General features: G+C 53.0%; 1 protein-coding gene across 5 annotated transcripts; it reads right to left on the reverse strand.

Moving 5' to 3' along the window:
* Positions 1–841: 841 nt before the first annotated feature.
* On the reverse strand, positions 842–12,095 carry CDK16 (cyclin dependent kinase 16). 5 transcript variants are annotated; one of them, XM_025276301.2, is made up of 17 exons: positions 11,909–12,095; positions 6,766–6,973; positions 6,368–6,503; positions 6,025–6,158; positions 5,797–5,922; positions 5,654–5,710; positions 5,441–5,555; positions 4,682–4,776; positions 4,522–4,584; positions 4,152–4,275; positions 3,830–3,950; positions 3,623–3,720; positions 3,433–3,538; positions 3,309–3,351; positions 3,073–3,163; positions 2,215–2,292; positions 842–1,801 (listed from the first exon to the last, which is right to left on the reverse strand). In XM_025276301.2, exons 2-17 carry the CDS (start codon positions 6,865–6,867, stop codon positions 1,761–1,763), a joined length of 1,530 nt encoding a protein of 509 aa, XP_025132086.1. In that variant the 5' UTR covers positions 6,868–6,973; positions 11,909–12,095; the 3' UTR covers positions 842–1,760. The 5 variants fall into 5 exon arrangements, with proteins under 5 accessions (XP_025132086.1, XP_044793051.1, XP_025132087.1 ...); XM_044937116.1 differs by lacking the exon at positions 11,909–12,095 and adding an exon at positions 11,345–11,838; XM_025276302.2 differs by lacking the exon at positions 6,368–6,503.
* Between the last annotated feature and the right edge of the window lie 3,768 nt (positions 12,096–15,863).

Raw genomic sequence — 15,863 nt, forward strand, 5'->3', positions numbered from 1 at the left:
CTTCACAGTCATCATGGAACCATAAGGCTGTAGACTATCACCAGAGTGCTTACAGGGACACAGCAGAGGTCCACTGCCACCGATGGACTTCAGCAACCAGCCACTTAGGCTTGCATTTCCTATAGCATTTGGCAGGCCCTGCCCACCCCACATCTTCTGCCTGGAAATCTATCCTAGGCTTTGCTCAAGATGGTGGACAGGGGCTAGAACTCCCAGGACAGAGGAAATCAAAGCTTCAACTTGAGTCCCAGCCCATCTATAGACTTCTGGCCTCACAAACCATTGCATTCTTTCCAGTCATCTCGTACATGTCCATGGTTTCCATTACTTCCTAGATACCAGTAACCTAAACTTCCATCAATGGCCCTAGTCCTAAATTTGACCCATGTATTAAAAAGATTCCCCTATCTTCTCCGTGGTTTAAAATCTACCCTATCATATTCCCAACTGGCCTGCCTCATGGTCCCAGCTAGACATGTCTTAGTCATATTGGGTTTCTCTGTCTTATCTCCCCCAAATCCTGGTTTTATTGGGCCTTCCAAGTGTCTTTCAAAGAAATAGCCTCTCCATACCTAACAGTCTATCCTCCACCTGGTTTCATATTCTGGGGTAAATCTAACTCCTCTCTGCTCAATCCTTAGCCCATCCTCTATACAGCCTGCCCTACCTACTTTTATGTCCCACCATGGTATGTGCAACCCCTCAGGTACTTTTTCATAGTCCTGACACATCCCTGCCCCCTCGCAGTGCTCTTCTAGACAATAGGCACCCAGTGTGAATTCTCCAAGGTCCCAGTACTCACCCTGGGTTGAGCCCACCCCCACAGGGATTTGCAATCAGGTTTTTCACTTTAGACTTTTTAATATTTCATACAGCGATTACGGTGCATTCAGGAACCCACCCCTCCCAACTCCCCTAGGAGGGCCCCTGCCCCTGCCCTCCCACCCCATTTGAGGGCCCCAGGGTTTAGAGTGGAGGAAGGGAAGGTAACCACCCATCTGGGGATTGACCCCAGAGACTGTCCCTGCCCTGTCTCACTTTCCCCCAAGGTTAGGGGGTAATGCCTGGGCACAACCTCCCATGCGCCCCTCTGTCCCTGCTTGTGCGCATATACACACTATGGCTCCATCGCTGAGTTGGTCAGTTCCTGGCAGGGCCCCTACTCAACAGCACCGTGCGGGATGGGGGCAGGAGGGCTGGGCTAGGGAGACCCTGAGAAGGAAGCCCCAGCTATGGGACTGCAGGAGGGAAAGAGTGGGGGCCCCCCACCTCATCCATCTCCCAGAGAGTCTCCAGTAGTCCCCAAGTCCCCCTGTGGCTGGGGATGGCAGGTGGGGGTTGGAAGGCGAGTTGTCAAGGCATGCTTTCCCTTAGCTGACCCCAGGGTCTGGTGATGATTAGGGTTTTGAATAGGGGCTATGTCCCTGCCATGAAAAGGCTGGGAGCAGGGCTTCATTGCACAAAATACTGTGGGAGGGCCACACACACTGAGTGGGGCCCAGCAGTCTGTATACAGAGATATTGCATTTAAAAAATGAAAACCTCATTTAAAATAATTAAAAAAACAACAATGAATGAAACAAACAAACAAGGCCCACACAACATGAGGCAGGAAAGCAGGAAGGGGAGCCTCAGACCCAAGGCATCACCATGTCTTGTCTGAGTCGAGATCCCCAGCCTGGGCTAGCTCCAGACCCCTGGTTGGCCATGGGGTAGTGGTCCTGGGGGAGGGTATGATGGGGAGGGGTCTAGGCCTGGCCTCAGTGTGGGAGGCTGGCACGGCCACGCTGTCCACCAGCAACTACCAAGACAGAGAGAGAAAGAGACACAGACATATAGACAGACAGACCAGGCGAAGGAGCGATGAGAGCTTTGTTAGCACCCAGCAGACAGGCCAATGGGTGGGCCAACAGGCCAATGGTCGGGTGTTCAGACAGGCAGCAGGGGACATGTGGGCATGGGAGCATGAGTCAGGCAGGTAGGCAGGCAGCAAGCAGGGAGGATGCAGTTGGGGGCTGCCCTGTGAGGGGTGTGGCATCCCTCCAGCTGCTGCCTGCTGGGGCCTCGGTCTGTGGCTTAGAATTCGGTGTCCACCACTCGATAAGCTGGCCTGCCTGCAGGGGAAAGCAGAGCGGATGGCTGTTGGTGAGCAAGCAAGTAAGTGGACGGGGGCCAGGAGGCAGGGAAGAGGGCAAGGGTCACACCTACACTTACCTGAGTCAGGCATTGACGAAGATCGAATGCTGGCCTCCTTTTGTAGCTGGATCTCCTTTAGTGCAAATATGGAAGTAGCTGTGGGTGGAGGAGAGACAGAAGTGGGGCATGACCCATGAGGCCATCCAGGACCACCTCCCGTGTGGCCTCATCAGGGCAATTAGAAAAATTTCTAATTTTCTTTGAGTCTTGACTTTCATCGGCCAAATAATCCCACACACAAGCCAGCTACCACTAGGGAAAATGGAATGTAGACTATTACATGACACTGAGAAATTAGTAATTTTGTCAACTGTGATAGTGGTATTGCAATTACCACCTGTTAAGTCTAGATGATGGATGATGTTTGGGTTGTAACTGAGATTAATCCAATGTGTTTTTTTTTCAGTGTGATCATTGTATTATTGTTGTGCTTAAGAAAATATTTTAGAGGTACATGCTAAAATTGTATAGATGAATGATGGATCTGAGACTTGATTTAAAATAATCAGAGTGAATATAGATAAAACCACTTTGGCCATGAGTTGATCGCTTGTTGGAGTACTTGGGGACTTATTATTTGGTTCAATATATAATAGACCATATTACTTGGTTTAATATATAAATATACGGGATTTTAAGGTAAAGGATGGATGTTCTGCCAGGTTTTATGTTTGAAAATTTCCATGAAAGGTAAAAGAAACTGAAAGCTAAAAAACTTTTTTGTAAAAAACAACATATCACATATGTGAACAAGGGCATATGCCTCACCCCATCAGAAGTGGCACAGCTAGAGCTCAACACAACTGCCCAGCTATCTGCAGCAATCCTGTTCCACAAAGTCCCCCACCAGCTGGTCCATTCCCAAGCCCCACTCACTGTCAGGAAGTTTGTGGATCCGATCCCCCAAACTGAGGAAGAATGGATGTTTCATGGCATCCTCTGCGGAGATCCGATTGCGACCTTCAAACTGAGTGTGTGTTGGGGTGGGGGAGTATTGACACTTTCAACAAGTAGGTTTCTCTTCCTCCCCACCTCAGACCCTGCCCCTGTAGCTGTTTCCCCACACCTGGAATCCGCTAGCCCCCTAGGGTGGCCCAGGAAGGTGGTCTCACCTGCAGCAGCTTGGTGAGGAGGTCAGCCCCGTCGCTGTCAACTCTACCTCAAGGACAAGGGGACCTGTTTTAAACTGAGTTTGGGTACTCTGGCCCCTAACAGCCACCCACCCACCAGCCTCACCGGGGTGCATGGCTCAAAAGGGCCTCGGCTCGGTACTTGGGGTAGTTGTATGTCCTGAACTCTTCATTGGACAGGATGCCTGGCCATGTATCTTCATTTGGGGTTCCTGGCGGGGAAACGGAGTTATCCTAAGCATCTCACAGGGCCTCCCTGCATGTCCCCACAGTTCCTAGGGCTCATGCCTCCTTACCCAAGATGCGGAAGATGAAGTGCAGCTGCTCCTCCACTGTGGAGCCTGGGAAGAGGGGCCGGCCTGTGGCCATCTCATAGAAGATGCAGCCCACACCCCTGGGCAGGGAGAGCACAGTGAATAGGCAGGTAGTTGGCTGGTTGGCTGTTGTGACCAAGCCACTCCCCTTTACTGCGTGGCCCCTGCCACATTTCAGCCTGTCCTTACCACATGTCAATCTGAGTGGAGTAGTCCGTGGACCCGAGCAGGATGTCAGGGGGCCGGTACCACAGTGTTACCACCTCGTTGGAGTAGGTCTTCGTTGGAATTGACTTGGCCCGTGCCAGGCCTGGTAGGTGGAGATAATGAGCAGCTGGAATTGAGGAGGTCATGGCCCGTCTGGGGGAGAATGTAGTTGGGACTGAGGGCTTCCCAAGTGAAGTCTAGAGAGGCTGAAGGGGAGGGACTGAGACGAGGTGGTCAGGGGGAAGGAGGGGCTGGGAGAGTAAGGTTGGGGGATCACTGGGATGAAGGGGGAGGCCAGGGGTACCGAAGTCAGCCAGCTTGAGCTCTCCTCGCTCATTGATGAGTAGGTTCTGTGGCTTGAGGTCTCGGTGTAGCACCTTCTGCCGGTGGCAGTAGGCCAGGCCACGGAGCAGCTGGAACAGGAACAGCTGGGGACCCAGGAACGGCAGGCAGAAGTCAAAGAGTAGCCAGCAGCTTGACCCCAAGCAGGCATTGCTCCCCCTCCCAAACACAAGCACTGAGCCCAGAGCCTCGTCTCATAAATAGAGGATAGGGTCCCAATGCCCTTCAAGGGCTCCCAGCAAAAAAGCCAAATGGGAAACGTCTGTTTCTGGGAGATTTGTGGGGGGGAGTGGGGGGCCCCCTTGTGCCCCTGCTTCCTGCCCCACACCCACTTTCACGTTGTGCATGTTGATGATGTTCCCACAGTCATCCAGGTACTGCTTCAGGTCCTTGTCCTGAGGAGAGAAGAGCAGGTAGAGGAAAGAGGGTCACATCCTGTGGCTCCTGGCCATCTCCCCACCTGCCCCAGGACCCATGGCCACCCAACCTTACCAGGTACTCAAAGACAAGGGTGAGGGACTTCTCCGTGTGAATAATGTCATGTAGCGTGACGATGTTGGCGTGTTTGAGGTCCTTGAGCAGGGACACTGCAGGAAGCAGGGAGTTGGGACAGGGGAAGAGTCAAGGCCCACACTCAGGACAGAGGCGAGTAGGAGGACTAGACAGGGTCAAGCCCAGGGTTTCCTCCTTTCCCTGTTTGGTTTGGGATGGTGGCTCACAGTCCACTCCAACCCAGTTCCAACCCACCTGCTATCAGGAAGAAGGTGTGTCCCCAAGTTCCAAACATGCAGAGCCAGAACCTGGGATCGCAGCCTCAGGCTTACATGACACTAGATCTTTACAACCAGTTTTTGGTTTTGGAAAGGGCCCTTGTTCCAACCCTCAGTATACAGACCCACAGCTTCATGTAAAAATGAGTTTGCACACTCAGTTTCTATACAATTCAGACTCATTCCATGTGATTTTTCTGACTAGAAACTATTGTGTCAAGTAAACTGGTGAGCACTTCAGAGATATTCCTAGAACCAAAGCAAACAATTTATCTGCCTCTTCTCAACACAGGAAGACTCCTGGTTACCCTGATTTATTATCTGGATGTGTGGGTGATGAGCACTTTTTCATGAATCCCAGATCACCACGAGAGAAGTCTTCTGGGACCCCCAGTCCTGTCCTCACTAGGGGTGTATATGTGCACATACGCACCATGGGGAGAGCCTGGGAAACCTGGAACAGATGGGGTAGGACCTGTACCTTCCCGGATGGCGGTGCAGGGTGCCCCCTCTTCGTGTTCCAGTCTGATCTCCTTGAGTGCCACAAGGTTGTCTGTGAGCTTGCTTTTGCCTTTGTAGACAGTGGCATAGGTACCCTGGAATGTGAGGAACAGTGACAGGAAAGAAGCTATGAGGCTACAGGGAGTTTCCACTGATCCCCAGCCTTACCATGGGTCTCCTGGCTGTCTCTCACCTCTCCCAGCTTGTCCAGCTTGATGTAGGTCTCCAGTTTCCCAAAGCCGATCTCAGACTGTCGGGTAAAGGAGGCAGACTGAAGTAGGCTCAGCGGAAGGGACTGGGAGGAGGAAAAGGAGGACAGGAACAGAAGATGCTCACCAAGCTGACACGGCGGAGACGGCGGCTGAGGGGCTTGTCAAAGATGGGGCTGTTGAGGGTCAGCTTCTCAAGGTAGCCCTCAGGCAGCCGGATGTCGGCTGGTAGTGATAGGCGCTTGTTGATGTCCTAGCAGGCAAGATGGGGGAGAAACAGGACCATCAACTACAAATCTCCAGATCTAACCCTTTTTTTCCAGCCCCACCACTGCCCGGACAGGGAGTTAAGCACCTCAGTGGAGATCTTGCGTGGGGGATGGTTGCGCATGCGCACCCTCACTGGTGACTGCACCTCATCGGAGGACGTGGCTGAAGCCTGGTCACTTTCCCCATCAGACCCCATCTTCAAGTCCTCATGCACAATCTCTGGTAGTGGGGACAGGGGGCGGGCACAGCAGGTGGGCTCAGGAGCCCCAGGACAAATCCCCCCACCCCCATAACACATTCCCTCATCACACATTTATGCACATGGACTCCAGAGCAGCCTGGAGTTCCTCAGGGAAGAGGGTGGGAAGGCCCCGGGAGGTTCACACAGGTCAAGACAGGTTGAATTGGGCAGGGGGGGCAATAGTCACCTAGTGGAGCACCCCGTGTCAGCGGCGAGCTGAGACTGTGGCTTGCCCAGGGCCAATGGGCAGGCAGCGGCAGAAGTAGCCGAATGCCCTGGGAAGGCAGGCCTGGGGCAGGCAGGTGCCAGGAGGCCTGAAGGGGCTGTCACAGAGCGCAGAAGGGCAGAGGGAGGCTTGGGGCAGCTGTGGCAGGCGGGGTACCCTTCCTCCCCCTGAGACCTGGGCACAAAGCCAAGGAAAGGGGCACAGATGGACAACAGAGAGAGGGTGTTGAGCAAGGATGGCAGAGGTAGGGGAGAAAATGGAGAAAGGAAAGTGAAAATAATACAAGTCTAAGAAGAAATCGGTTGGCAGGCAGCACCCCTGGGGACCAGGCTAGGAGCGGGAATGGTCAGTGGACCCACCTGGTGCAGAGCTGAGTGGGCCCCGTACAGAGCGAGGTTCCCCAGGGGCAGCACGTGTGGGGGCCTCTCCAAGGTCACTGCCGCCGCCCCCGCCACTCTCATCCAGGCCTATCTGTTCAGGGGCACCATTGGTCTTATCTATACCTCGGCCCCCTCGGAGTGTCATTGACAGCTGCCGTTTGATCTTCTTCATCCGATCCATGGCGACCTGAGCAGGGGGTAGGGATGGGAATGGGTCCCACCCTAGCAGTCGCCTGACCCTCATGGGTCCCCCAAAACCCAGTGAGGCGCACTGACAGGAACCTGCGGCAGTGCCCACCCAACCACTGTGGAACCCTGGAATCACACAGGATTCCTGGAAACCTGGCATGGATGGAGACCTCAGTCAGTGCCTGCCACCTACACCAACCAGCCCCAGCAGACCATGCTCCTAAGACCCCACCTGGGTATTAAGGCTTGGGTGGCTGGCTGAGGGAAAGGGCACAACTGGTGAAGTGTTGGCCCCTTTGGGGGCAGCCTCACTGTGGGAGCAGAGGGCTCTACAGCAGGCATTCTCAGGTGCAGCGGCTCTGATGGACCCAGCCATTGGTGAGATGGGGGACTCTCTCAGGACCCTGAGACCACTGACATGGCCCCAGGGATGTCCATACAATGGCATGTTCCGCTTGCACCAGCCCCACATCACCCCCGACTGCCAAGGCAAAACGCTCCCCGTGGCCACAGGGTCCCTCTCGCCTCCCCCAGCAACCATCCTCCCCCAGCAACCATTGTCAAGGTGACTAGTGGACTACCCCACTGGGCTACCCAGATGCGGGGTGCAGGGAGAGGGAGAGGTTTCCTGCCCAGACCCAACCACTGGGTGGGGTTGTAGGGGGATCTCAAAGTATACCAGCTATCCTGAGAGTTGCTGGAAAGGTTCAATCAGGTTTGGACCACAGGGTCCCACCGAGATTTTTACAAGCCAGGTCACATTTTTTGTCTAGCTGAGAATGTACCATGTGTCCCTTATCACCCCAAATAAACGTCTCAGTCCTTCATGTGGCCCACAAGGTCTTACCCCACTCACACTACCACCCTTCTGGCCTCACCTCACTGCTCACTGCTGTTCTGCAACTTAAGTCCCTCCTCAGGGCCTTTGCAGCGGCTGTTCCCGGTACTTAGAATACTCTTCCACTAGATTTCAAAGTAGCTCACTCCCTCACCTTTAAGCCACTGCTCAAATATCACTTTTTTTCATAGATAACCATGAACAACCCTATTTAAAATCTGAACCATCCTGAGCTCCCTCACCTTGTCAATTGTCCCCTCAGCACTTATCATCTCCTCAGAAATGACACCATCTACTTATTGGTTTCTTTATTCTTTACTGTCTCCTCACCACCGTAACTAGAAGATCAGCTCTGCCAGGATAGATGGATGTCTGTTTAGGTCACAGCTATATCCTGAGGACCTGGAACAGTGACTGATACAGAGTAGGTGCTCAAAAAGTGCTCATGGCAGAAATTAATGAATCAGGAGCTAAGTACCTAGGACCAACATTTGTCAGGGTGAGTCCCTGCTACTCATTAACAACCCCAGACAAGGTGGCCCAGGGACAATGGCATTGGCAAGATGACCTAGATGGGGCTGCTGGCAGGAATGGGGCCACCAAAAGGCTTAGGCCGGCCTTCTTCTGCTTCCTCCTGGCTCTGAGCCAGCAAGGAGGGGGAAAGACCTGGCCCAGGGACCATCTGGACTCACAGCAGGGCCTAAGATGGCCCTGGGCCCAAGGGAAGCAGAGCTAGGTAGGAGGCTGGGGCTGGGGCTGGATTTGAGTAGAGAAGTGAATCATCTGTTACCATGAAATCAGGTGCTTACCCCAGTGGTCTCCACACCCCACTTCTGCCTGCCTGAATTCATCACTCCCAAAAGGGTAGAGGGGCCAGCCTAGCAGAAAAGACCTCAATAAAGAGGATGAAGTCCAACCTGGGGTAACAAGAGCAAAAAAAAAAAATCCTGACCCAGGAGAGTGAACACTGGACCTGAGGCTGAGGAAGATGAAGCATGGCCAGTTCCCAAAGACTCTTGTGTCTGTCCATACGGCATGGATACCCAGTGTTTTGCCTGTTGTGGAAGGGAATAGGGGATCTGGTGGGGGGAGGTAGTGTATTGTAAGTAGGGCTGGATGGAGGATGAGGAAGGAGCCAGAAGGAGCCATGGGTCCATGACCTCTAACTGGGAACTCCAAGGGCTAGACATGTTCCAGGGCTTAGTTTTGGGGAGATTTTAGGAAGATAGGGGTACAAAACCTGTGTTTCATGCAATGCCTCCAGCAGGGGGACCCTGCACCGGGTCCTGTGAGCAGAGACACTTGAACATTAACATGCAGTAAAACTTTTAAATATCATCTCAGTTTTCTCAGATTTTTAGATTTTAGAATAGTGAATGAGGGAGCAAGAAACTGGATACACAACCACACTCAAAAAAGGGCACATGTTCTTTTTGACTCCCCAAGGGGATGTTTCCATCCTCAAAATATTTTCATACCCAAGGATACTCACCACCTCATATTACACCAGCCACTGAGGACACAATGATCACATTCTAGTAACTCCCATAGGAACATACCATCCTCATTCTGTTCAGGCACATCATCCCATAAGCACACACTGGACTCTCACAGTGTCCTGCTTCCTTCAGTACACACTGGACCCTCAGGAAGGCTTCTCTGCATTTTAACTGCCAACAGCACCGCAATGTCCCTATTTATCTTTGACCCTATTAGCATACAAAGCCTCAACAGAACACTGAACTCTGTTAGCACCCAGCCGGCTCCTCTAAGTTAACTCTTAGCACCACATGCTGCCTGTTAGCTTCTCCACAGCATTCACTGTTCCCCAGCAAGATTCTGATCCCTATTTACATGCACTTAGGACCCTCTACAGCTGTAGAGAGTAACCTACATTAGCACTCACTGGACCTTCACACTGCCCTGAATCCCATTAACACAAAGTGAATCTTGCAGATCCCTGAACCTGTTTTTGCCCACACTCAGACCCCTCCACAGCTGTGATCATTATTAACATGTCTTCTGGTCCTCCCACTACCCTGTCCCCCTACTTCCAATCAGCACAGGCTGGACCTTCACTTCACCCTGACCCCTATTACCATGCACCGGCCTCACAGTGCCTCCCCATTAGCACACCCTGAACCCGTACTCAGCCCCATTCTCCAGGGACGCACAAACACGCTGTTCTATAATGGCCTGACCCTCATTAGCACACACAGATCTTCATCCAGCCCAGAACCCCAGTAGCACACTTCAGCCCTCCATGGCTCTAATCCACTTTAGCACACCTAGACCATCACATATTCTTTTCTTTTATTTCTCTTTGCTTCAACTCCTCCACAGCTATAACCCCTGTTGGTTGACAACTGGATCCCTTCACAGCCCTCATCTTCTTTATTGCACACAAGATCTTCTCCATAGCTCTGTCCTCCATTAGCACTCCCTGGTGCTGCTGCTGCCGCTAAGTCACTTCAGTTGTGTCCGACTCTGTGCAACCCCATAGATGGCAGCCCACCAGGCTCCCCCTGTCCCTGGGATTCTCCAGGCAAGAACACTGGAGTGGGTTGCCATTTCCTTCTCCAATGCAGGAAAGTGAAAAGTGAAAGTGAAGTCGCTCAGTCGTGTCCGACTCTTAGCGACCCCATGGACTGCAGCCCACCAGGCTCCTACGTCCATGGGATTTTCCAGGCAAGAGTACTGGAGTGGGGTGCCATTGCCTGGAACCTCAACAAATCTCAGGCACTCAGGAACACACTATCTTTACAATATTCTGACACTCACTAGCATATTCTGACACTCAGTAGCATATTCTGACACTCACTAGCATATTCCAGAACTCATACTGCTCTGATTCTCCCCGCACTGACACACATTTACATACCTCTGTCACTAAACCCACATGAGCAGTCACTAGAACTTCATACGTTACCCTGCCTCTTCTTTATAGGGTGTCCTGGTGGCTCAGACGGTAAAGAATCTGCCTTCTATGTGGGAGACCCAGGTTCGATCCCTGGGTTGGGAAGATCCCCTGGAAAAGGGCATGGCAACCCACCCCGGTATTCTTGCCTTGAGAATCCCCATGGACAGAGGAGCCTGGCAGGCTACAATCCAAGGGGTCGCAAAGAGTCGGCCACGACTGAGTGTCTAACACACACATACACACAATCTCACATCCCCTGACCTCATAGATACACACTCATCTCACACCATTTTGATCCTTAATACAATGAACCTCTTACAATGCTAAGATTCTTCCCTCACCACCGATCCCCACTCCCCACACACATATATCCACAATTCTGATACCCATTAGCACAGGGCTCAGGTCTTCCACCGGTTTGCCCTCATTAATATACTGGGCCTTATACTCCCCAGACCTTTATTACCATATACACATACCCTTGAGAGCTACGACCCCCACTGGCACCCTCTCAACACTGGACCCTGCCCTCTATGAGCACACTGTATCCTCAAACCCTGCAGTCCCTCATGGACAAATACACAGTGTTAACACCATCGTGACTCCCTTACCACATATAGGACCTCAGAGCTCCGATCCCACCAGCGAACCTTCCGGCACCTCTACCACCTATCCACCAGCAACACCCACAGGGCCTTTCTACAGCTATAACCCCATTTGCATATCTCAGCACTCCTCTGACGTCCTCTTCCTTGTTATTCATCCTCGGGCCCAGCACCGCCCCTCTGCTAGCACACACTGAGCCTCAAAACCTTACACATTGGTTAAGACTTATTACCACATGCTCTGACCCCTTCACAGCTGAGGCCCCCGTTAGCAAACCTCTAGTATTTCACCACTCTGCCACCCATTTACACACCCCCTGGTCCTTCGACCAGCCTACTCCCCACTAGCACCCATAGTACTTCCCATCCCTAGCTCCCAGACCAGGCCCAGGGCGGGGCCAAGGTCAGTGAGGCCCTGAATGACCCCCCCGCCTCGGTGCATTCTGGGAAACTCGCTGGGGGAGGGGGCACAGGCCAGCGGTGCAGCCCAGACCCCTGGGCACCGCCCGGGGTCTGGGTTGGTTCTGCAGGAAGAGCAGCCCCCACCCCATGCCTCGTGAACGCGCTCACCGGCGGGGGCGCGCGAGCAACCTCAGTGCCGCGGGGCCGGCGCGGCGGCGCCTGGGGCGGCGGCCCGGGCTGAGGCCGCGCGACCTCCTTCTCCTCCAGTTCGCCGCAGGCGCCCGTCCCAGTAGTCTTCGGCCATGGCTGCTGGGCCCGGGCCGCCGCCGGCTGAGGAGGAGGAGGCGGCGGCGGCGGCGGCGGCTGAGGCGGAGGCGGCGTCCCGCTCAGCCGGCCATGAGCTTGGCCGCTGCGGGCGATGCCCCCGGGCTCGCTGGCGCCCGCTGGAATCCGAGAGCTCACGGCGGCTCGCGGTTCAGAGCCTACTGCTCGCGGAGACGCAGCGAATCCCAGGGCCGAACAGCCAACGGCCAAACCGCTGCGCGCGCCGCGCTCCGCGCATGCGCACGCACGCGCTGGAAAGGGTGAAGTGGGAAGGAGGGGACTCACCTCGGACTGCAGGTACCAAAAGACCCGTCCGCAGCGGGAGGGGGCGCGTCCATTGCGCGCCCACTGGGGAATGTAGTGCTGGCCCTGGGACGGCGCCAGCGGGGAAGTGTAGAGGTTATTTAGTACTGAGTTCCGATCTTGCTAGAAGTTTGCTAACGCCGAAGTGGGCAGCAGCCAGTGACCAGCGTGCCGGTCACCACTCGCTCACCCTACTCGGTCTCACTTGGTACATCCCCATAATAGAAAACGGGACTTTTGCAAGGAGGAAAAAGACAGATGAGGCAGTCAGTCCTAGTTCCCTGAGGTGCCTAGGGAGGCAAGGATTTTAAAGGTTCGCGAGATGACTTTTCTCGGAGAGGCGGCCTGGAGAATCATTGGCCTTTACCACCTTAGATAGGACAGTGTCTAGCCCCGCCCAGCAGCTCCCCCACCTTCCCCCCCAGACCGCGAGCTCATTCCAACAGTGAACGTTTGCAGCCCCGCCCTTTGAGGTGTCGCCCAGGCAATCGGATTTGCTCCCTGGGATGAGGCTGAGCAAGAATGAAGGGCGTGGCCTGCCTGGAGAGGCGTGGTTTCGCTGTCCTGACCACGCCTCCACCAGGTTTTCATTGGTTTCGCCGTGGAGGGGGCGGGTCTCCTTTTTGTTCCGAGCTCCTCTTACCATAGGTCAAACATCTCGCAAGGTGATTGGTCAAAAGATCGCTCAATCGAATTTCATCCCGCCTCTAGCCACTCCCATCTCCATCAACGAAGCTCACAGGGTGGAGCCTAGGCTCATGGGAAAGACGGACAACTTGAAAGGGCGAGTGCATTACTTGGCATGGTTGGGGCTTTGACTTGGAAGGGGACGTCTTTTTCCCTTCGCCCGAGGACTTGCACCCTAAATTGGGTTTTACTGCCACCTTTCACCGACTCGATGGACAGGAGTTTGAGCAAGCTCCAGGAGTTGGTGGACAGGGAAGCCTGACGTGCTGCAGTCCATGGGGTCGCAAATAGACATGACCGAGTGACTGAACTGAACTGCCACCTCTCTGCCTCTTCTGAGCTTCCAGAGCCCCGCCCATGACTCCCTCCTGAGCTCTCCAGTTTCCCCTTTTATTTATTGGGTGCCTGTTGTATGTCAAGCATTGCCAAGCCAACCTAATCCCTTACCCCTCTCTGCCTGGAAAACTCCTACACCATCACTAAGCCCAGTTCAAATGGAGGTCGACTCCATTGCACATCTTTACAGTCTAAAGCCATATCGCCCACCTCTTCTGGGCTTCCCTTTATGATACCCTTGGCCATACCAGTTCATACAAACAAGGATTTACCAGAGCATGTCGTGAGTGGAAATACTTGACAAAAGTCCACCTCAAGATAAGATTTTCAGGTCCATTACTTCCCAGGCCTCATCTCTTACCCTTCTCACTCCACTCCAGCCATACTATTATCCTAGCTGTTCCTGAATAAAGCAGGCACAATCCAGTCTCAGGGACTTTGCACTTGCTGTTCCCTTTGCCTAGAATGCTCTTCCCTCAGATATTCACATGCCTCATCCTCTTCAAGTCCTTGTTTTAATGTCACCTTCTTCATAAAGCCTTCTCTGACTCCCCTATTTTAAAATGCCTACCTGCACCCCATCATTCCACACCTCCACACCTGGCTCTACAGACCTTTTGAATTGAGCTGATCAACTTCTAACATGCAATTTACTTACTGTGTTTACTATCTATTCTGGGTCTCACCAGTATGTGCATGCACACACACCTCCCACCCCAAGACAGCGATTTTTTTTTATCTGTTGCTGTCTCCAACGCCTACAATACTGCCTGGCTCACAGTAAGCAGTTGACAAATGTTTGGTGAGTGATTGATGATAAATAGTATTAGGCAGCGACAAGACACAACCTTGTCCCTGTCCTGTCCTTTGTGCCTGCTGGGTGCAGAGGGCTCAGTGCAGTGACTAGAAACCCTGCCCACTGAGCCCTGGTCTCCCATCTTGCTGGTGTTATAATGGTAGACAAAAATGACAGAGAAGTAAAATGGCATGTGTGGGCAACAAAGATGCAACCAGAAATCATGGGTTCTTGATGAAGAAGCCGTTTTCATACCTTGTGTGAATTCGGTAACAAGGGGATCCAGGAGCTGTGCTGAGGGGGATACAGTGAACAAGGCCTAAAGTACCCACAAAGGTACCAGGATAGTAGAAGCAGAGAAATCAAGTTCGTGTGCAAGCCTCAGATGCTGCAACAGTAAAAACAGTGGACAGAGGTGCAGAGTGTTTGGGGTACTCTAGAGCAGCAATAATGGACAAAGTACCTGTAGTGGGAAAACCTCTCCACTTGACCTAGACAGCCAGCATGACCAGTAAATGGATCCCAGAGGTAAAGCACTTCAATCCCTAATGTCCTGGTGGAGAATGAAGGGAAGTATGTATGGAAGGATGAGGTCACCCAAGCAGCAAAGGCCAAGAAAAGTAACCAGAGAGATATAGGCAAGGGCATACGCTGTGCTTGGGGTCTGGAGCTGGCCCAGGAGGCAAAAGTTGTGCAGACAGGCTGTGATGGGTGTCAGGTCAAGTTCAGGCCAGGCTGTGCAATTCCCAATACTCAGGTTTGAGTGAAGGAATTTCTAAATGGAAAAGGAAAAAGCTGGAAGTCTGGCTGGCTGAAGGACAGTGGTTATGAATGGCATCCTCTGGCACCACGTGGCCAGTCAGACTGGTGCTTTCGACTGTCTGGTGTGCTCAGCCAAGACCTAAGACAGAGTATGGGAAGTTCTGCAGTCCTGGTAGGGTTTGTGGTGGGCCTCCTACTGCCTGCTCTAACCAATCAACAACCCACATCCGGCTCTCACAGGTGGGAAGCCTCATGACAAGAAACCCAGACCTGAGGGACAGGAAAGAAGTTTTTCCTCCACAGATGTTCTCAGCCAAATATTTTCATCGAAACTTCAAAGTATGCACAAACACTGGCATTCCTCAGTCCAGCAGAGCTGTTAAGCCCTCCCTTCAGCAGGGAAGTTGAACAAAGGGCACCACAGGCATTCCTGGCACTGGGAACCATGATGCTAAAGGCGTGTCCAGGGTCTGAGTGCTTCGATCCAGGTGGGAAGGGATCTTCCCCAAGGACATAAGCCACAGTGACCAAGCCCTGGCTGACTGGTTGCCATACGTTTTCCTTCACAGAAGAGGAACAAGGTTACAGAAGTTAAAAGACTTGTTCAAACACTACTCTTTACTACCTCTCAAAATCAATAAGGCAGGGAGTTAGGAGCTAGAGACAGAGAAGGCTAATTTGAACCCAGCTCTAGTGAAGTCACAGAGACCTAGATAACTGCTCTCTATGGCTTCATCCATGCTGCCACTTCTTCCTAAGCAGGAAGGACAGGGGGGAAGACATGGCAATTCCCACATTTTCTCTGCCTGGGATGCTGGCAGCTGGGGATGAGGCTGAGCCCTTTGGATTACATCATCAACTACACAGCTCCAGGAAGTCCCTTCTTTCCCTGGAACCATCAGGGTATGCCACATC

This window comes from Bubalus bubalis, chromosome X, assembly GCF_019923935.1.
Source record: "Bubalus bubalis isolate 160015118507 breed Murrah chromosome X, NDDB_SH_1, whole genome shotgun sequence".
NCBI lineage: Eukaryota > Metazoa > Chordata > Mammalia > Artiodactyla > Bovidae > Bubalus > Bubalus bubalis.

Bases quoted from the DNA above. Each gene is read 5' to 3' on its own strand.
- CDK16 (XM_006058787.4), bottom strand. From the start codon at position 7,135: ATGCCAGGTTTCCAGGAATCCTGTGTGATTCCAGGGTTCCACAGTGGT. The intron at 5,711-5,796 runs GTGAGCATCTTC...TTTACCCGACAG, and splicing joins GTCTCCGCCGTGTCAGCTTG to TCTGAGATCGGCTTTGGGAA. The intron at 3,539-3,622 runs GTAAGGAGGCAT...TTTCCCCGCCAG, and splicing joins CTTCATCTTCCGCATCTTGG to GAACCCCAAATGAAGATACA.